The sequence below is a fragment of the Microcaecilia unicolor genome, chromosome 2 (assembly GCF_901765095.1).
Source record: "Microcaecilia unicolor chromosome 2, aMicUni1.1, whole genome shotgun sequence".
Lineage (NCBI taxonomy): Eukaryota > Metazoa > Chordata > Amphibia > Gymnophiona > Siphonopidae > Microcaecilia > Microcaecilia unicolor.
The window spans coordinates 265,290,695-265,312,111 of NC_044032.1; the positions used below are offsets into that span (position 1 = coordinate 265,290,695).

The following is a 21,417-nucleotide window of genomic DNA, read 5'->3' on the forward strand; positions in this document are numbered from 1 at the left end:
GACTGTACTGGCCCTACCTTTGGGGGTGGGGGGGGGAGGGAGAGAGAGAGAGAGAAAGAAAAGTTGCTTACCTATAATGTGTTCTCGGTGAATAGCAGGATACATGGTTACATACTCCTACCCTCCTTCCTGTATGGAATTGATTTTCCCCAGAAGCTTTTATATAGGATTCTTCCCTATGTCTGGCAGCAGCTATGTAGCACAGTTTTTCAGGATCACTGTTCATGTCAACATGTCTTGGTGGTTACTGACTTTTGGCTTTGGGCCCTAGCTTTTTCTATGCAGATGCTGTTGGCTGCATTCTTTTACTTTTGATATTGGACCTCATTTTTCTTTTAAACACAGATATTGCAGTTCATGTTTTGAATCTGTGAATGTATTGTGGAAACCTGTGTGACCCCTGACAAAAGTTTTTCCAAAATTTGGCCAGTTTGGGTCCTGTTTCCGTTAAAGTTGACATTTGGATAAACTCTTGCTTCGTTTGTCCTTCCTTGGATTGCTACTGTTGTTTGGTTGTCTGCTCTGCTTCTGCAGTAGACTGTCTCCTGTTTGTTTTTGTTTTACACACATCATAGCCAGTACTTAACAATTTAATTTGAACTCATTTGTAAAACTGTTTACTTTTGAAATGCTCAGCATAATAGTTAACTTTCTTTCAAACTTTGACACTTAATAGCTTTTTCCTACTGCAGGGAAGAGAAATTAGAAGACCGAGATTTGCAAAGTCAAAAGGACAAACCTCCGAAAGTCCGGAAGGTGAAGAAAGAGAAGGAGGAGGAAGAGACACATAAGCAGTCACAGCAGTCCATTGAACCTGCTGAGGCAGGGAAAGCTGAACCATCTGAAGGCACTGGCAGTGCACCTGCTGTCCCCGAAGCCTCAGCCTCACCTAAGCAGCGGCGCTCTATCATCCGAGACCGTGGACCATTATATGAGGACCCCACTCTTCCTGAAGGCTGGACACGAAAGTTGAAGCAAAGGAAATCTGGACGTTCTGCGGGGAAGTATGATGTGTATTTAATCAAGTGAGTAATACAAAGATCATAACATTGAATGCATTGATAACATTGCTATGTAACATTCTGGTAAATGGTATAATGGAAGAATATTTTTTCTTTTAAGACATGGGTATATGACAATTGTACTCTCCTTAATTGGTCTGATAGGCAGCAAAGGTAACTCTCTATATAAATGATCTTAAACCCAGCTGTTCAAACATTGAGTCAATTTATAAACGCATTCCAATCCAAAACTTCTTTTTGTATTCCAACCATATGAAACTTCATTTTATACGTAGAAAATCCTTATATTTTCATGCTTTAAAACATTTTACAGCTTTAATTGTATCACTTGCAAATCTTCCATTAAAGATTGTATAAAACACAAGGCATGAACGCCTCCACCTACTTGCGGCATGTTTCGCAATTTGCTGCCTCAGGGTGTGGTCCGGTATTCAACTAAAGAATAAAACATACAATCAACCTGCTTTAGTTGCTATTATTGGTCAGAAAACATTTCAAAATAAATCACATACCTCAAGTACATAGCATTTTCTCCAATTGCATCGGTGTCTGCCATCTTTGTGCTTGTTCCACCCTTGTGTAATGCGACATTCTCCGAGGACAAGCAGGCTGCTTGTTCTCACTGATGGGTGATGTCGTTGGCAGCCCCAGAACCAGAATTCTCCCTAGCAACAAAGAGTTTGCTAGCCTCGCTCTCCCGTGCGCACCGCGCATGCGCAACCGTCTTCCCGCCCGAACGCGAGCATGCTCCTCAGTCTTGTTTTTTCCGCGGCTCGGGACGCTGCTTCGCTGCTGTTCTCTGCCCCAGAGACCCCTCGCTGCGGTTCTTCAGACTCCCGTGAGTTTTTTTCGCCGATTTTCGGCCGCTTTTCGCGAACTTCTTCTTTTTAAAAAAAAAGAGAGTTTAGTTTCTCCTTTATTTTTCTAGAGTTCCCGTAAGTTTTCTTTCTTTTTCTTCAGTGGCCATTTTGGGCCGCCCGTGCGGGACCCCCTTTTTTCCCTCCGTCTTTGGTGTCCTTTTTTTCCGACACCATCGCGTTCGACCTTGCGGGCGTGATTTTTCCGCCCATGTCCACGAAGCCTACCAGCGGCTTTAAAAGTGCACGTTGTGCAACCGGACAGTCTCGCTCACTGATAGACACGTTTCGTGTCTTCAGTGTTTGGGAGCTGGTCATCGTCCCAACGCCTGTACTTTGTGCCTCCAATTGAAAAAGAGGACTCAGGCGGTGAGATTGGCTCAGTGGAACATTTTGATCGGAGCCAGGTCCTATCCTTCAGTATCGACTGATTCGGCAGTATCGATGTCGGTACTGGAGACTGCATCGACGTCCGGAGTGCAGGTAATGGCTGTCCACGGGTCCCATGCTGGTGGCAGTGAGCCATCAAGCGGGTCTCCACCTGTCTCGAGGACTCCTGTTCTACAGGCCCCCCGGGAACGGCCTTCTTCGGACCCGGCCCTGAGGAGGCGTGTGGATTCCACATCTTCCTCTTCGGTACCGGAGGGTACCGTTGGTGTGCTTTGGGCGAAGGCTAAGAAGCATTGCCATCGGTCACCTTCCCGCCACGGTACTGAGAGCTCCGGGACGCCAAGGAATTCGGCACCCGAAAAGCGCCAACGCCGGGAGGATCGCTCGCCCTCCATTCAGGAGGTGTTGGTGCGCTGTACCCAGGACAGCCCGGTACCGTCTTCGAGCCCCAGACAGGTTCTGTCATCGTCGCCTGTACCGGCTCCTTTGCCTTTCTCTACAGCTACTCTGAACGAGAACCTCCGGCCCATACTGCCAGAGATTCTGGGAGAGCTGTTGCGACCATCTCCGGTACCTTCGGTGCTTGCGCCATCGGTACAGTCTGTTCCGGTACCGCAGGTGCTTGCGCCATCAGTACCATTGAGGGAGGCAGCGGTTGGTTCATCGCTCGTGGTGAGGTCTCCGTCCCCGGTATCGGCCACCACCTAGGTTGACTCCCCGCCGACGTCGCTGGAGGAAGCTTCGTCGCCTGCGGCTCAGGGATCTTCCTCTCGACACCACCATGAAGGACATCGTTCTTCGGCGTCGAGACGGGCCCGGCTTCGAACCGAGGTTCAGCAACTCATGTCCGATACCGATGGAGAGGACTCATGGGAAGCGGAGGCGGACACCAGGTATTTCTCGGATGAGGAGTCCTGTGGTCTGCTTTCCGATCCTACTCCCTCACCTGAGAGGAAGCTTTCTCCCCCGGAGAGTCTTTCCTTGTCTTCATTTGTCCGGGAAATGTCTACGGCCATTCCCTTCCCTGTGGAGACGGTGGATGAGCCCAGGGCTGAGATGTTCGAGGTCCTGGACTATCCATCTCCACCTAAGGAATCCACCACAGTTCCTCTTCATAATGTCCTTAGACAGACATAGTTGACGAACTGGGTGAAGCCATTAACTACTCCCCACATTCCCAAGAAAATTGAGTCCCAGTACCGAAACCACGGGGACCCAGAGTTAATGAAGACCCAATTGCCTCATGACTCTGGGGTGGTGGATTTGGCCCTTAAGAAGGCCAAGAGTTCTAGGGATTACGCCTCGGCGCCTCCTGGGCGTGAGTCTAGAACTATGGATTCTTTTGGGCGGAAGGCCTACCATTCTGCTATGCTCGTGTCCAAATTTCAGTCTTACCAGCTCTATACGAGCATTCACATGCGGAATAATATGCGGCAGTTGGCGGACGTGGTGGACAAGCTCCCTTCTGAGCAAGCCAAGCCATTTCAGGAGGTGGTCAGGCAGCTGAAGGTGTGTCGTAAATTCTTGTCCAGGGGTGCTTACGATACTTTTGATGTTGCATCCAGGGCCGCTGCTCAGGGTATAGTGATGCGCAGGCTCTCATGGCTGCATGCCACTGATCTAGACAGTAGAGTCCAGAAGCGAGTGGCGGATGCGTCTTGCTGGGGGGATAATATTTTTGGCGATAAGGTCGAACAGGTGGTAGAAACCCTCCACCAGCGGGATACCGCTTTCGACAAGCTCTCCCACCGGGCGCCTTCAGCATCTACCTCAACTGGTAGACGATTTTTTTTTTGGGGGGGGGGGGGGAAGGGAGGAATGCTCCCTACGCTTTTAGTAAGCGCAGGTACAATCCACCTTCCCGACAGCCGGCTCAGGCTAAACCCCAGCGTGCTTGTTCTCGTCAACAGCATGCGCCTCAGCAGGCCCCTGCAGCTCCCCAGCAAAAGCAAGGGACAGGCTTTGGCTCCAGTTGAGCATAGCCGACATCAAAGTGTCCATGCCGGACGATCTACCAGTCGGTGGGAGGTTAAAATTTTTTCCCCAAAGGTGACCTCTCATAACCTCCGACCAGTGGGTTCTGCAAATAGTCCGGCTAGGATACACCCTCAATTTGATCTCAAAACCTCCAAATTGCCCACCGGGAGCGCAGTCCTTCAGCTTCCAACACAAGCAGGTACTTGCAGAGGAACTCTCCGCCCTTCTCAGTGCCAATGCGGTCGAGCCCGTGCCACCGGAGCAAGAAGGGCTGTGATTCTATTCCAGGTACTTCCTTGTGGAAAAGAAAAAAGGGGGGGATGTGTCCCATCCTAGACCTAAGGGCCCTGAACAAATACCTGGTCCGAGAAAAGTTCAGGATGCTTTCCCTGGGCACCCTTCTTCCCATGATTCAGGAAAACGATTGGCTATGCTCTCTGGACTTAAAGGATGCTTATACTCACATTCCGATACTGCCAGCTCACAGACAGTATCTTCGATTCCGTCTGGGAACACGGCATTTTCAGTACTGTGTGCTACCCTTTGGTCTTGCCTCTGCACCCAGAGTATTCACAAAATGCCTGGCTGTCGTAGCGGCGGCTCTACGCAGACTGGGAGTGCACATGTTCCCCTATCTCGACGATTGGCTGCTGAAGAACACCTCAGAAGCAGGAGCCCTACAGTCAATGCGGATGACTATTCAACTCCTGCAGCTACTAGATGTTTGTGATAAATTATCCAAAGTCCCACCTTCTTCCAGTACAGAAACTAGAATTCATAGGAGCTCTGCTAGACTCTCAGACAGCTTGTGCCTATCTTCCCGAGACGAGAGCCGACAATCTCCTGGCTCTCGTCTCTCAGGTGCGGGCGTCTCAGCAGATCACGGCTTGGCAGATGTTGAGATTGCTTGGCCACATGGCCTCCACAGTTCATGTGACTCCCATGGCCCATCTTCACATGAGATCAACTCAATGGACCCTAGCTTCCCAGTGGTACCAAGCTGCCGGGAATCTAGAGGACGTCATCCACCTGTCCACGAGTTTTCTCGAATCCCTACATTGATGGACAGTGCGATCCAATTTGATCCTGGGACGTCCTTTTCAAATTCCTCAGCCGCAAAAAGTGCTGACTACGGATGCGTCTCTCCTGGGGTGGGGAGCTCATGTCGATGGGCTTCACACCCAAGGATATTGGTCCCTCCAGGAAAGACGATTTCAGATCAATCTTCTGGAGTTACGAGCGGTCTAGAACACTCTAAAGGCTTTCCGGGATCGGCTGTCCTATCAAATTATCCAAATTCAGACAGACAACTAGGTTGCTATGTATTACATCAACAAGCAGGGGGCACAGGATCTCACCTTCTGTGTCAGGAAGCCATCAGAATGTGGCTTTGGGCTCGCCGGAATGGCATGTTTCTTCAAGCCACGTATCTGGCAGGCGTAAACAACAGTCTGGCCGACAAGTTGAGCAGAATAATGCAACCTCACGAGTGGTCTCTCAACTCGAGAGTAGTACGCAAGATCTTCCAAGCGTGAGGCACCCCCTTAGTAGATCTTTTTGTCACTCAGATCAATCACAAGGTCCCTCAATTCTGTTCCAGGCTTCAGGCCCACGGCAGACTAGCGTCGGATGCCTTCCTCCTTCATTGGGGGGAGGGCCTCCTGTATGCATATCCTCCCATACCTTTGGTGGGGAAGACTTTACTGAAACTCAAGCAAGATTGCGGAACAATGATTTTGATTGCGCCTTTCTGGCCCCGTCAGATTTGGTTCCCTCTTCTTCTGGAGCTTTCCTCAGAAGAACCGTGGAGATTGGAGTGTTTCTCAACCCTCATCACTCAGGACGAGGGGGCACTTCTGCATCCCAACCTCCAGTCCCTGGCCCTCACGGCCTGGATGTTGAGAGCGTAGACTTTGCCTCCTTAGGTCTTTCAGAGGGTGTCTCCCGAATCTTACTTGCTTCCAGAAAAGATTCCACTAAAAAGAGTTACTTCTTTTTATGGAGGAGGTTTACCGTTTGGTGTGACAGCAAGGCCCTAGATCCTTGTTCTTGTGCTACACAGACCCTGCTTGAGTACCTTCTACACTTGTCTGAGTCTGGTCTCAAGACCAACTCTGTAAGGGTTCATCTTAGTGCAATTAGTGCATACCATTACCATGTGGAAGGTAAGCCGATCTCGGGACAACCTTTAGTTGTTCGCTTCATGAGAGGTTTGCTTTTGTCAAAGCCCCCCCATCAAACCTCCTACAGTGTCATGGGATCTCAATGTCGTTCTCACCCAGCTGATGAAACCTCCTTTTGAGCCACTAGATTCCTGCCATCTGAAGTACTTGACCTGGAAGGTAATTTTTTTGGTGTCAGTTTCTTCAGCTCGCAGAGTCAGTGAGCTTCAAGCCTTGGTAGCTCATGCTCCTTATACCAAGTTTCATCATAACAGAGTAGTCCTCCGCACTCACCCTAAGTTCTTGCCGAAGGTGGTGTCGGAGTTCCATCTGAACCAGTCAGTTGTCTTGCCAACATTTTTCCCCATCCTCATACCCGCCCTGCTGAACGTCAACTGCACACATTGGACTGCAAGAGAGTATTGGCCTTCTATCTGGAGCGGACACAGCCCCACAGACAGTCCGCCCAAATGTTTATTTCTTTTGATCCCAACAAGAGGGGAGTGGCTGTAGGGAAACGCACCATATCCAATTGCATAGCAGATTGCATTCCCTTCACTTATGCCCAGGCTGGGCTTACTGTTGAGGGTCATATCACGGCTCATAATGTTCGAGCCATGGCTGCGTCAGTGGCCCACTTGAAGTCAGCCACTATTGAAGAGATTTGCAAAGCTGCGACGTGGTCTTTCTGTCCACACATTCACATCTCATTACTACCTACAGCATGATACCCGATGCGACAGTCAGTTTGGGCAGTCGGTGCTGCAGAATCTGTTTGGGGTTTAGAATCCAACTCCTCCCCCCTAGGCCCATTTTTATTCTGTTCCAGGCTACACTCTCAGTTAGTTGAATAAGTTAGGTCAATCTCAGTTATTTCCTCGCTATTGCGAGGCCCAGTTGACCAATGTTTGTTGTTTTGAGTGAGCCTGGGGGCTAGGGATACCCCATCAGTGAGAACAAGCAGCCTGCTTGTCCTCGGAGAAAGCAAAAGCTACATACCTGTAGAAGGTATTCTCCAAGGACAGCAGGCTGATTGTTCTCACAATCCCGCCCACCTCCCCTTAGGAGTTGTGTCTTCCCTGTATTCTCCAAGGACAACAGGCTGATTGTTCTCACAATCCCGCCCACCTCCCCTTAGGAGTTGTGTCTTCCCTTTCTTTGCTTTTTACTGGACTGAGGAGCACGCTCGCGTTCGGGCAGGAAGATGGTCGCGCATGTGTGGTGCGCATGGGAGCGCGAGGCTAGCAAACGCTTCGTTGCTAGGGAGAATTCCGGTTCTGGGGCTGCCGACGACGTCACCCATCAGTGAGAACAATCAGCCTGCTGTCCTCGGAGAATACCTTCTACAGGTATGTAGCTTTCGCTTTTTTATAATGCTTCCAAGCTCAGAGCGACAAAAGTACTTAGCTCCACCCCATAACATCATCACGCCTTGTTACATTGCTGCTACCCAGTCAATTTCTAAATTGAGGCCCCCAGGGGTCATGGTTCCTAATGTGTAAATCCACCGTTGCTCTTTGTAACTGAGCAAGCTGTCAACATCACCGCCCTCTCTCCCCAGTTGAATGTAATGAATGACATGCCATTTTATGTCTGACCAATCGTGTTGCTTAGCTAACCAATGGCTTATAATGGGAGATGTTAAAGTAGCCATGTGAATTCTTGATTTATATTTGTTTAACCGATGTTTCACCGGTCTCGTAGATTTGCCCATATATATTAATTGACAAGGCCAACATATCATATAAATCACATTGCTGCTGTTTAGTTAGTGTTATATCGTGCGGTGAACTGCCCCGTGTTACCAGGTACCAGCCAATCAATACCTTAGATAGTCAATGTACACCATTGACACTTGCCACATTGACCATGGCCAATAAGATCCTCCTGTTTGTGTAAATATTCTACTCGTTTATAGGTGGAGGCGTCCGTCTTGCGTTTTATACATTCTTTAATGGAAGATTTGCAAGTGAGACAATTAAAGCTGTAAGATGTTTTCTCCGAGGACAAGCAGGCTGGATATCATCATGCATGGGTCATTGTCCGCGATGGCCCAGGAGACCGGAACTATGACAAAAAAGCTTTACGGCGACACCCACGCGCTTCCCTCAGTTTCTTTTTCTCCGCACTGCGAAGGAGTGGTGTTTTTTTTCTCTGCTCCTCGTGTTGTTGCCCAGGAGATCACTTTTTTGCGTTTATCGCGCCCTTTTTCTTTTTCTTTCTTTACTAGTTTATTCTCCGAGGACAAGCAGGCTGCTTGTTCTCACATATGGGTGACGTCCACGGCAGCCCCAGGTCTGGAAAATCTTCCTAACAACAAAGGTTGCTAAAGCCTTCGAGCGCGCGGGTATCTTCCCGCTTCAGTCTTCTTTTTTCCGTGGTCAAGAGCAGCTGTTTATGGCAGTTCTGTTGCCCCAGAAAAGAAAAGCCTTCAACTTAGCCGGCTTTAAGCTGATTGTTTTCTTCGTTTTTGTGCTCGCATTCGAGCTGTTCCGTTTTTCTTAAAAAAAAAAAAAAAAGTTTCCTTATTTTTCCTTAGTTTATCCCTCAAGTAAGTTTCCTTTCGTCTTGTGTGCGGCCATTTTGGCCATCCGTACGGGTTTTCTCCCCTTTTTTGTGCCCTTCCTTTGGCACCATCGCGAGTTTTGATTTCGCCACCGCTATTTTTCCGTCGATGACATCGAGGATCACCAGTGGCTTCAAGAAGTGCAACCGGGCAATCTCAGGCACCGACCCTCACGTTTGGTGTATCCAGTGCCTTGGGCCCGACCATCGCCCAGATGCATGTAAGTTGTGTCTTAGCCTTAAAAAGCGGACACAAGCGTCGAGACGCTGTTTCCTTAGCGTCCCTCTGGACCAGCCCAGAATGTGACTGATGGGTTGTGCACGCCTTCCAGCAGGTGGAGACTGAGAAAAAGCTGTAACTCCAGCTAGCCAATAAGAGCCCTTGCCAGCTAGAGAAAGATCCAGTAATCTCAGTCTCCAGCCGGTGGAAGGTGGTGAGCCCTTTAGTCTCAGTTCTTTATTCTGTAGTTCTTTCTTTCTCATTGTCTGATTATTATTTAATGTGTTTTTGTCTTCTGTGCCTTTAAAAAAAAAAAACCTGCTGTAGAGGCTGGAGGTCCGTGGGGGCTTCTTTGTGCCTCGGGGGTGCTATGCTCGGAAGCCCGGGTCCCTCCCCCCTTTCCTCCACCATATCTCTTGCTTGCTAGCTATTTGAATTGATTTTAAAAAGAATATATTGCTGGCATATTTTCTATACAGCTAAAAGAGAAAAGTTACCTCAAGCTCCTCAAGGGAGGTACTTTGGAGGTGGGGAGAGGCAGCCACTTAGTTGGAGAAGTAAAAAATTTTGGACCCTCGGTCTGCTTGTTTGGCAGAGCCGTTTTGGGTCTTTTTCTTTAATAAGCCGACCAGTGTAGCTCATTTGTGGTTTGTTTTTTCTTGATCAGCTGTTCTTTCCCCAATTTCAGAAGAATTTCGCTGTAGCGCCGTTTGTCAGCAGCGTGGGCTCGGTACAAGTGGGGGAATCGTTAGTTTCACCATTCGGGGGGTCCCGATGCCGATGTCTTGTCAACGGTTGCGTCCCCTTCCCCTTCGCGGCCAATTTCGGAGGGAAACTCTGCCATTTTGGATGCTTCGTCGTCGAGGCCGGCCGTGTCTACAATAGGGATGTGGATTCTGACCTCAGCGGCGCATATTGTTTGTTTCTTTCTGCTGTCTGCCCAGTCTGCTTTATTTCTGGTTGAGTCTGGGGTCTTAGGAATCCCCTCATTTTCTCTGTTAGATTTCTCTGTACAGCAGCTTCATTTATATGTCTAAGTCTGTTTTTTCCTTTAGGGAGAAGCCAGCAGAGCCTTCCTGGCAAAAGTTTCTTTTCAATATAATATGAAGTTGTAAACATACAGTGGTCTCTGTATTTTTTGTTTAAAGAATGGCTGGTTTTCAAATTCTTCCCAGCTGCTTTAGTTAGGAGGACCTCTAAAAAAATTTGGAGGTGTACCTATTAATAAAGGTGTGTTTACTGTATTTGTGTTCCTTTTTATGGTACAGTTTGTTTTTTATGTAGGTTATTCCCTGCTCTCATTTTTTACCTTACTGTTCCTTTGGGTACTTGTAGTGGGGTTATGTTTGGTGCAGAGTATGGCTAATTTCAGGCTTTTACCATTCACTCTCTGTCAGTCAGCAGGGGTGACAGCCTCCTGCTCAGGCACACTGTTCTTTCCTGCACTTTGTGAGCACACCCCACATTGCTCAGTCTGGAGACAGCTGCAGCTGTTATTTCCAAGGCTTATCCTGCTTTGTTTGACAAAAAAAAATTCAGCTTAGTGCTGGGTGCATGATCTTTTGAGAGTTTTTTTTTTTTTTTTTTCTTGTATGGAGTCTTATTAATTTCCAGAAGGATGTGTTTCTCTGATCCTTTTTTGAGAGTTATCAATCAATGTTTTTATGCTTTTCTGCAGGCAGGTGCCTATCTCCAGTCTAGGGAGCTCAGGGGTAATCTCAGTTTGGCAGATGTCAGAATGTGCTAGCTGCAAAGGCCGTGGGCTGGCCTTTTGGAACTGTATCCAACATATTCTCAGCATTTATGTTATACCAAACTGCGTTAGTGTGCATTACTCCTGGTTGTTAGTAGTGCGGAGGCATTTCAGCACCTGTGGTGTCGGTGCTTAGGGAACTAGTCTGCCTGGGAAAATAAAGAAAGAAAGAATTGAGAGTGCCGTGCTTATAGTGAGTTAACTATAATAGCCGGTCTATGCTTGTTCTTAGTCCCATCTAGTTCCTACTTGCAATTTCCACGTGGGGTTCACGTGTATTAGTCGGTCATTGCCATTTTGTCTCCTCAGTTAGTTTACCTGCTTGGCCAGAGGAAATAGTAATGTGCCTCTTCACATGCGTCTTGCTTAGTGTATTTAGTAATTTGGTCAGGCCGCAGAGGTTTTTGTCTTTGTTGGTCATGACAGAGGCCTCCCTTCGTATTCTTTTTCGAACCTCGCATCTGTGTTTTTTCTTGGCTTCCGATGTTGGGCAAGCCCTTTCAGTGTAGGGCGTACCCTTTCGGTCTGGCGACTGCCTCCCCTACGTGTTTTCAGGGTGATGGTAGTAGTGGCGCCAGCTCTCAGAATGGGGTTATTCTCCTTCATCCTTCCCTGTTCCTTTGTCTGATCAAGATAGTCATATCAGGAGAGCTGGTTGGTCAAGCCATGTTCAGAGTCTGGCACCTTTTTTGTAGTCCCTAGGTTGGGGTAGTACATTCGCATCACAGCTATAGGCTGTGGTCCCAGGCCTAGGGGGTGCTGCTTTTCTCTACTCGGTTGGGGTCTTCATTATCCGGCTCTAGCCTTAGATTGCAATTTCAGATTTGTCTGGTGTTCCAAGAGGCGAGGGATTCACTTCAGGCTCAGTTCCGTGGTGCTGGCAATAGAAGCAGTGCCCTGGGCGAGGGCTCAGGTTCAGTCTCTACAAAGTCACTATTCTTCAGGTAGTCACTGCAGAAGGCTTCTCTGCAGACAAAAATAAATAAATAAAATAAAAAATGAAATAAATAAAATTTTGTTCCTGTTTATGTAGTTAGGGGCAGTCTCCGCTGGTTGTTTCTGGGATTCTCCGAGGACAAGTAGGCTGCTTGTTCTCACGACTGGGTTGACGTCCACGGCAGCCCCCACCAACCGGACAAAACTTTGCGGGCGGTCCCGCACGCAGGGCACGCCCACCGCGCATGCGCGGCTGTCTTCCCGCCCGTGCGTGACCGTTCCCACTCAGTCTCTTCTTTTCCGCGCTGGAGAGAGCCGTGTTCATCTCTCTCTCTCTGTCAGCCCCGGAAATCGGATCGCGCTTTTGCCGCGAGATTTTCTTTTCGTTGTTTTTCTTAGTTGTTTCTCTGTTTTATTTTGTTTTTAAAAAAAAAAAAACGAGAAAACTTTGTTTTCCCTCGAACTTTTAGCGGGGGCGTCTCGTTGCGGCCTTGTGGCCGCGCGGTCGATTTATTTTCGAGGTGTGAATTTTACCGCAACTATCGACGACTTTGACTTCGCCGACGCGATTTTTCCGTTGATGTCCTCGAAGGTCCCGAGTGGATTTAAGAAGTGTGGTCGGTGCGGCCGGCATATCTTACACTCATGCTTGGTGCCTCCAGTGCCTCGGGCCGGAGCACGATACCTAGACGTGCACCTTGTGTCTCTGTTTACGGAAACGGACACAGGTGGCGAGGCAAGTTCTGCGGGACCGTCTTTTTGGAACTTGCGCCGGCCCCTCGACGTCGACTTCGACGGCATCGGTGTCGACGGCCGGATCTTCGGTACCGGTACCGATGTCCACGAAATCGGCACCGACAGCACCGACCCCAGGAGCACAGGTCCCGTTGGCCTGCCGGTCTTCTGGAGATGGCAGGGGTGAGCGGCCGCGTGGGCAATCGGCCCCGGTCACTCCCTCTTCCCAGGGCCCTCGGGACCGAACCCTGTCGGACCCGATCCTTCGAGGCCGAGGGGGATCTACCTCCTCCTCTTCGGTACCGCCGAGCGCCGATGACGGGCACCGGAAAAAGACAAAAAAGCACCGTCATCGGTCGCCCACAGTGCATGTGGCTACCGGCTCCAGAGATGATTCGACGCCGAGGAAGCGGCAGCGCCGGGAGGAGCGGTCCCCATCGGTAGTAGAGGTATCGTTACGTCAGGGCACCAGCACTTCGGTGCCGTCTCCTGGACCCGAACAGCTTCCGGCACCGACACCTCTACCGGCCCCCTCGCCTTTCCCGACAGCGGGCCTGGACGAGTGCCTCCAAGCCATCCTTCCGGGGATCCTGGAAGGGCTGATGCGCCAGACTGTGCCGGCGCCGGGGGTGCTTGGCGTGCTCTAGCCCGGTGCCGAGGCCTTCGACACCGCCGCCGCTTGCGGTGCCGGTCTCGACCGCCACGCAGGTGGAGTCGACGTCGATGGAGGGAGCTTCATCCCCGCCGGCGTGGGAGTCCACCACTCGACGACGCCACCGAGGACTCTGTGCCTCGAAGTCGAGCCGGGTCCGGTTGAGGTCTGAGCTACAGGAGCTCATGTCCGACACCGAGGAAGAGTCCTCGTGGGGGGAGGAGGAGGACCCCAGATATTTCTCCTCAGAGGAGTCTGTGGGCCTTCCCTCCGACCCCACTCCTTCACAAGAGAGGAAGCTCTCGCCACCTGAGAGCCTCTCTTTTGCCTCCTTCGTCAGGGACATGTCTATTTGCATTCCCTTACCCATGGTCTCTGTGGATGAGCCGAGGGCCGAGATGCTCGAGGTCCTCGACTATCCATCACCACCTAGAGAGTCCTCCACGGTACCGTTGCACAATGTCCTCAAAGAGACACTGCTTCGGAACTGGTTGAGACCTTTATCTAATCCCACCATCCCCAAGAAAGCGGAGTCCCAATACAGGATCCACTCAGACCCAGAGTTAATGCGGCCTCAATTGCCTCATGACTCGGCGGTCGTGGACTCTGCTCTCAAGAGGGCACGGAGTTCGAGGGATACCACCTCGGCGCCCCCGGGGCGGGAGTCTTGCACTCTGGACTCATTTGGGAGGAAGGCCTACCAATCTTCAATGCTCGTGACCCGCATCCAGTCCTACCAGCTCTACACGAGCATACACATGCGGAATAATGTGAAGCAACTGGCGGACCTGGTCAACAAGCTCCCCCTGGAGCAGTCCAGGCCTTTTCAGGATGTGGTCAGGCAGCTGAAGGCGTGCAGAAAGTTCCTGTCCAGGGGTATATATGACACCTGTGATGTGGCATCTCGTGCTGCGGCCCAAGTTATAGTGATGCGCAGGCTCTCATGGCTGCGTGCCTCTGACCTGGACAACCGCACCCAGCAGCCGGGGGGGTAATATTTTGTCCCTTGCCGGGGGGTAATATTTTTGGTGAGAAAGTCGAGCAGTTGGTGGACCAACTACATCAGCGGGAAACTGCCCTCGACAAGCTCTCCCACCGGGCGCCTTCAGCATCCACCTCAGCAGGTGGACGTTTTTCCCGGGCCAGGCAGGCTGCGCCCTACGCCTACAACAAGCATAGGTACACCCAGCCGGCCCGAAGGCCTCATCAGGCACAGGGACAGTCCCAGCGCGCTCGTTCCCGTCAACAGCGTGCGCCTAAGCATCCCCCGGCGCCTCCACAGCAAAAACTGGGGACGGGTTTTTGACTGGATCCATGGGAACATAGCCGCCATCAAAGTGTCCGTGCCAGACGATCTGCCAGTCGGGGGGAGGTTAAAACTTTTTCACCAAAGGTGGCCTCTAATAACCTCCGACCAGTGGGTTCTCCAAATAGTGCGGTGCGGATACGCCCTGAATTTGGCTTCCCCTCCACCAAATTGTCCTCCGGGAGCCCAATCCTTCAGCTCCCATCACAAGCAGGTACTTGCAGAGGAACTCTCCGCCCTTCTCAGCGCCAGTGCGGTCGAGCCCGTGCCACCCGGGCAGGAAGGGCAGGGATTCTATTCCAGGTACTTCCTTGTGGAAAAGAAAATGGGGGATGCGCCCCATCCTAGACCTGAGAGGCCTGAACAAATATCTGGTCAAAGAGAAGTTCAGGATGCTTTCCTTGGGCACCCTTCTGCCAATGATTCAGAAAAACGACTGGCTATGTTTCCTGGATTTAAAGGATGCATACACTCACATCCCGATACTGCCAGCTCACAGACAGTATCTCAGATTCCGCCTGGGGACACAGCACTTTCAATATTGTGTGCTGCCCTTTGGGCTCGCCTCTGCCCCACGGGTGTTCACGAAGTGCCTCGTGGTGGTCGCGGCGTATCTACGCAAGCTGGGAGTGCACGTGTTCCCATATCTCGACGATTGGCTGGTCAAGAACACCTCTGAGGCAGGAGCTCTCCGGTCCATGCAGTGCACTATTCACCTCCTGGAGCTGCTGGGGTTTGTGATAAATTACCCAAAGTCCCATTTCCAGCCAGTCCAATCTCTGGAATTCATAGGAGCTCTGCTGAGTTCACAGACGGCTCAGGCCTTTCTTCCCGAAGTGAGGGCCCACAACCTCCTGTCCCTCGCTTCCCAGACCAGGGCGACTCAGCAGGTCACAGCTCGGCAGATGTTGAGACTCCTAGGTCATATGGCCTCCACAGTTCATGTGACTCCCATGGCTCGTCTTCACATGAGATCTGCTCAATGGACCCTAGCTTCCCAGTGGTGCCAGGCCACCGGGAATCTAGAAGATGTCATCCGCCTCTCCATCAGTTGCCGCAATTCACTGCACTGGTGGACCATTCGGACCAATTTGACCCTGGGACGCCCATTCCAAATTCCACAGCCCACGGAAAGTGCTGACGACAGATGCATCTCGCCTGGGGTGGGGAGCTCATGTCGATGGGCTTCACACCCAGGGACTGTGGTCCCTCCAGGAACAGGATCTTCAGATCAACCTCCTGGAGCTCCGAGCGGTCTGGAACGCACTGAAGGCTTTCAGAGATCGGCTGTCCTATCAAATTATCCAAATTCGGACAGACAATCAGGTTGCAATGTATTACATCAACAAGCAGGGGGACACCGGATCTCGCCCCCTGTGTCAGGAAGCCGTCGGGATGTGGCGTTGGGCCTGCCAGTTCGGCATGCTTCTCCAAGCCACATATCTGGCAGGTGTAAACAACAGTCTGGTCGACAGACTGAGCAGAGTCATGCAACCGCATGAGTGGTCGCTCCATTCCAGAGTGGTACGCAAGATCTTCCGCGAGTGGGGCACTCCCTCGGTGGACCTTTTCGCCTCTCAGACCAACCACAAGCTTCCTCTGTTCTGTTCCAGACTCCAGGCACACTGGCAGACTAGCGTCAGATGCCTTTCTCCTCCATTGGGGGACCGGCCTCCTGTATGCTTATCCTCCCATACCTTTGGTGGGGAAGACCTTACTGAAGCTCAAGCAAGACCACGGCACCATGGTTCTGATAGCACCTTTTTGGCCCCGCCAGATCTGGTTCCCTCTTCTTCTGGCGTTGTCCTTCGAAGAACCGTGGAGATTGGAGTGTTTTCCGACTCTCATTTCACAGAACGACGGAGCGCTTCTGCACCCCAACCTTCAGTCTCTGGCTCTCACGGCCTGGATGTTGAGGGCGTAGACTTCGCTTCGTTGGGTCTGTCTGAGGGTGTCTCCCGTATCTTGCTTGCCTCTAGGAAGGATTCCACTAAAAAGAGTTACTTTTTCAAGTGGAGGAGGTTTGTCGTTTGGTGTGAGAGCAAGGCCCTAGAACCTCGTTCTTGCCCTGCACAGAACCTGCTTGAATACCTTCTGCACTTATCAGAGTCTGGCCTCAAGACCAACTCAGTAAGGAATCACCTTAGTGCGATTAGTGCTTACCATCTTCGTGTAGAGGGTAAAGCCATCTCTGGAGAGCCTTTAGTCGTTCGATTCATGAGAGGCTTGCTTTTGTCAAAGCCCCCTGTCAAGCCTCCTGCAGTGTCATGGGATCTTAACGTCGTCCTCACCCAGCTGATGAAACCTCCTTTTGAGCCACTGAATTCATGCCATCTGAAGTACTTGACCTGGAAGGTCATTTTCTTGGTGGCAGTTACTTCAGCTCGTAGGGTCAGTGAGCTTCAAGCCCTGGTAGCTCATGCTCCGTATACTAAATTTCATCATAACAGAGTAGTGCTCCGCACTCACCCTAAGTTCCTGCCAAAGGTGGTGTCGGAGTTCCATCTTAACCAGTCAATTGTCTTGCCAACATTCTTTCCCAGACCGCATACCCGCCCTGCTGAACGTCAGTTGCACACATTGGACTGCAAGCGAGCGTTGGCCTTCTATTTGGAGCGTACACAGCCCCACAGACAGTCCGCCCAATTGTTTGTTTCTTTCGACCCCAATAGGAAAGGGGTCGCTGTCGGGAAACGCACCATCTCCAATTGGCTAGCAGATTGCATTTCCTTCACTTATGCCCAGGCTGGGACTGACTCTTGAGGGTCATGTCACGGCTCATAGTGTCAGAGCCATGGCAGCGTCGGTGGCCCACTTGAAGTCAGCCACTATTGAAGAGATTTGCAATGCTGTGTCGTGGTCATCTGTCCACACATTCACATCACATTACTGCCTCCAGCAGGATACCCGACGCAACAGTCGGTTTGGGCAGTCGGTGCTGCAGAATCTGTTTGGGGTTTAAATCCAACTCCACCCTCCAGGACCCGAATTTATTCTGGTCAGGCTGCACTCTCAGTTAGTTGTTCTTCGTAGGTCAATTTCTGTTATACCCTCGCCGTTGTGAGGTTCAATTGACCTGGATTCTTGTTTTGAGTGAGCCTGAGAGCTAGGGATACCCCAGTCGTGAGAACAAGCAGCCTGCTTGTCCTCCGAGAAAGCGAATGATATATACCTGTAGCAGGTGTTCTCCGAGGACAGCAGGCTGATTGTTCTCACCTACCCTCCCTCCTCCCCTTTGGAGTTGCGTTTTTACTCATTTTTGCTTGTCATTCAACTGAGCGGGAACGGTCGCGCACGGGCGGGAAGACTGCCGCGCATGCGCGGTGGGCGTGCCCTGCGTGCGGGACCGCCCGCAAAGTTTTGTCCGGTTGGTGGGGGCTGCCGTGGACGTCAACCCAGTCGTGAGAACAATCAGCCTGCTGTCCTCGGAGAACACCTGCTACAGGTATGTATCATTCGCTGTCCATTCTTTCAGATGTTCCAAGGGTATGCCCTTGGAGCAGTTCAAAGGCATAGTTCTCACAATGGTTTGAAGCGCCAGGAGCTGGGCAGCTCACTGTCGGGAGCAGTATGCTTAACGTCTGTGCTCTCGACATGTCACTTCTAGCTAGTCCAGCTTTCTGGAATCCAGAGTTTTTCGGCTAGCTACAACGGCATATCATCGCTGGCTGGCTACAGAGTCACTTGCATTGTTTTCAGGCTACGCCTCAGTGATGGCATGTATGTATTTGTATGTATGTGGGTATATATATATATATATATATATATATATATATATGTATGCAGTGGTGTGCTGGTAAATTTTCTAACAACAGGCTCTCTCCCCGGTCCACCTCGGCGCCCCCCCGTCCACCACTGCGCCCCCCCCCCCCCCCATCCACCTCTGCGCTCCCCCCCCCCCCCCCCCCAAAAAAAAAAAAATTGCAGAACTGGCTATAGCCGGGGGGGAGGGGGGGGGGCAATGCATTGCTCTTTCCAGGAAGAAAAAAATAAATGATCCCAGGTTCCAATCTAATTCATGTTTATTATGGGATAAAATGCCATAAATAAGTAAATAAATATAAACTTTTAACGTTCAGCACCTGATTCTCAAAGTGGACATGTTCCAAACACTATAATGAAAATAAAATTATTTTTTTCTACCGTAGTTGTCTGGTGACTTTGTTTCTCTGATCATGCTGGCCCAGTATCTGATTCTGCTGCTCTCTATCTGTTCCCTTGACTCCGTTTCCAGGGCTTCCTTTCCATTTATTTCTTTTCTTTCCTCCTTTCTTCTTCATTTCTGGTCCTCCGCAGACTTGACTGTCCAGTGGATCCAGCTTCTGCCTATTTTCTCCATCCATGTGCAGTTTCTGTCCTCACTTCCTTTTCCCTCATCTAATCTCCTTCCTCTATCTTCCCCCCATGTCCAGATTTTCTTCTCTCTCCCTTCCCTCCCCTTCATCCTTGTCCTGAAACTCTCCTCTCTCCCCTGTCCTCCTCTATCCATCCATACCCAGCAATTCTCTTCTCTCCCCTGCCCCCCTACTTATCCATGTCCAGCAATTGTCTTCTCTCCTCCGCCCCCCTCTATCCATCCATGCCCAGCAATTGTCTTCTCTCCTCTGGCTCCCTCTATCCATCCATGCCCAGCAATTGTTTTCTCTCCCCCTGCCCCCCTCTACCCATTCATGCCCAGCGATTCTCGTCCCTCCCCTGCCCTTCCCTCCCGCTCCCATCCATGTCCATTGATTCTCCTCCCTCCCCTGCCCTCCTACCATGCTTACTTCCTGCAATGGAGCCGGCTTGCCCCGAAAACCAACCAGCTCGCTAGAGCTGTCAAAATTTAACAAGCGGCTCTTGCGAGCCGGAGCGAGCCGGCTCCAGCACACCACTGTATGTATGTGGGTAGAGATAGAGAGAGAGATGTATATGTATGTAGGTGCATATATGTCTGTATATGTATATTTGAGTAGTTATATGTGTATAGATGGATATATTTTATCCGCCAGTAGCGGCTGAGCTGTCATCAGTTGAAGCAGGATTCAGTGGAGCTTTTTCATTGAGCACAATTTGCATTGAGTAGTTCGTTCGGCCATTCATATTGCACGTATTCAGAATGTTCAGGCAGGTTTGCTCTCAGTTGACTAGCATGTCAAGCTGTTCCGGAGGAGTCATTTTCATCAGTCCTACTGGTTGAGATCTATAACGGGGTTCCTTTTTGGCCCAGAATCGGACCACTACGCTTTTAGACTTCTCTATTATGTATATTTTACATAGACTGATTGCTGGCTTGAGCCTTATGCATTTATACTCGTTTTCACTTTTTCATACCATTCCTATATGCCTTTGAACCACTCCATATAGTTTTTGGACAGCCTTTTGATGCTTGTTTCTCTATAATCTACGGTGATTTGCACTGTGAGTCCAGAGTGCGCAGTTATGCCTTCTGTTTTAGCAACTTTCAAAATGTCTTGAGTTCACCATTTGGGTTACGTATGTACATCTGTAAAACTATATATATATATATATATAGTTATAAGTACATAAGTAATGCCACACTGGGAAAAGGCCAAGGGTCCATCGAGCCTAGCTTCCTGTCCGTGACAGCGGCCAATCCAGGCCGGGGGCACCTGGCAGGCTTCCTGAACGTACAAACATTCTGTGCATGTTATTCCTGGAACTGAGGTTTTTTCCCAAGTCCATTTGGTAGTGGTTTATGGACTTCTATATAAAACAAATAAAATATTCTAACAAGTGCCTATATTTGCTTAATTCAGTTTCCCACAAATTGGCGTCAAGCACAAGAGTCTCAAGTGATCTACTTTCAGTGGCAGCAGCTACAGGCGTTTTTTCTTTCTCATATGAATTGCACTCTGGGATATGTTTCTTCTTATATCATATATGCCTCAGGGGTATATTGTGTAACTGCAGCGGCTGGCAGTTTATCTGGACCTTCAGTTAAGTCTGCAACAAGCATGTATATTCCTTCTTCTCGTACATGACATTTTCTTCTATGATGGTTTATTTAACTTTACTCTTGTTTTCACCTCTTTTGTTTCAGGTGATCAGGTAATTTCTCCATGATAGCCTTTACATACTTTGCTATCTGTTGCTCTGTCGGCAATGGTCTCCGTAAACTGCAGAAGCTTATCTACATATTCCTTTCAGGACCGGTTTCCCGAAACTTTTGTGCAGTTTCCGATTCTGGGACACCATTTTTCGGTTTCAGGCTCTGCTGTTGCATCTTGCAACAGTCCCTCCCGCTGTCACCAAACTTTTGGTAGTGGTGGCAGTGAGAGAGAGAGAGAATTAACTGTCCTGGTTGGTTGCAGGAACATGGTATGCTGGGAGGCACTCACCTTTTGTTGGCAAAGTGCCGGTGGCTAGGTTTTTGGGGGCACAGCTTATTTTTATGTTTCTTCTATGTTTTACCTTCTACTTGGTACTTTATTACTGGATCTTTCTCTAGCTGGCAAGGGCTCTTATTGGCTAGCTGGAGTTACAGTTTTTTCTCAGTCTCCACCTGCTGGAAGACGTGCACAACCCATCAGTCACATTCTGGGCCGGTCCGGAGGGAATAAAGGAAAGCAAATTAGCAGGTAAGATCTAATTTACCCTTGGAGCTTTGCCCAGTACTTCGGCGTTGACGTCGACAGCGGTACCGAGGTTGGCGGCGGTGTCAATGTCAGCACCGGAGAGTGCATTGACCTCAGGAGCACAGGTAATGGCTGTCCAGAGACCATCACACGCTGGCAGCAGTGAACCATCGAGTGGGTGTCCACCTGCCTCAAGGGCTCCTGTGGTACAGGCCCATCAGGACCGACCCCTTTCGTACCCGACCCCGAGGAGGCGTGTGGATT

At 50.2% G+C, this 21,417-nt stretch overlaps 1 protein-coding gene across 1 annotated transcript in view; it reads left to right on the forward strand.

Annotated features, from left to right (window-relative positions):
* Positions 1-672: 672 nt before the first annotated feature.
* Positions 673-21,417, forward strand: part of MECP2 (methyl-CpG binding protein 2) — a gene marked incomplete at its 5' end in the record, with an annotated part of 75,290 nt that continues 54,545 nt past the window's right edge. The window contains one exon of the mRNA XM_030192060.1: positions 673-1,025. Within this exon, the coding sequence (XP_030047920.1) occupies positions 673-1,025 (353 nt within the window). The remainder of the gene's footprint in view (positions 1,026-21,417) is intronic.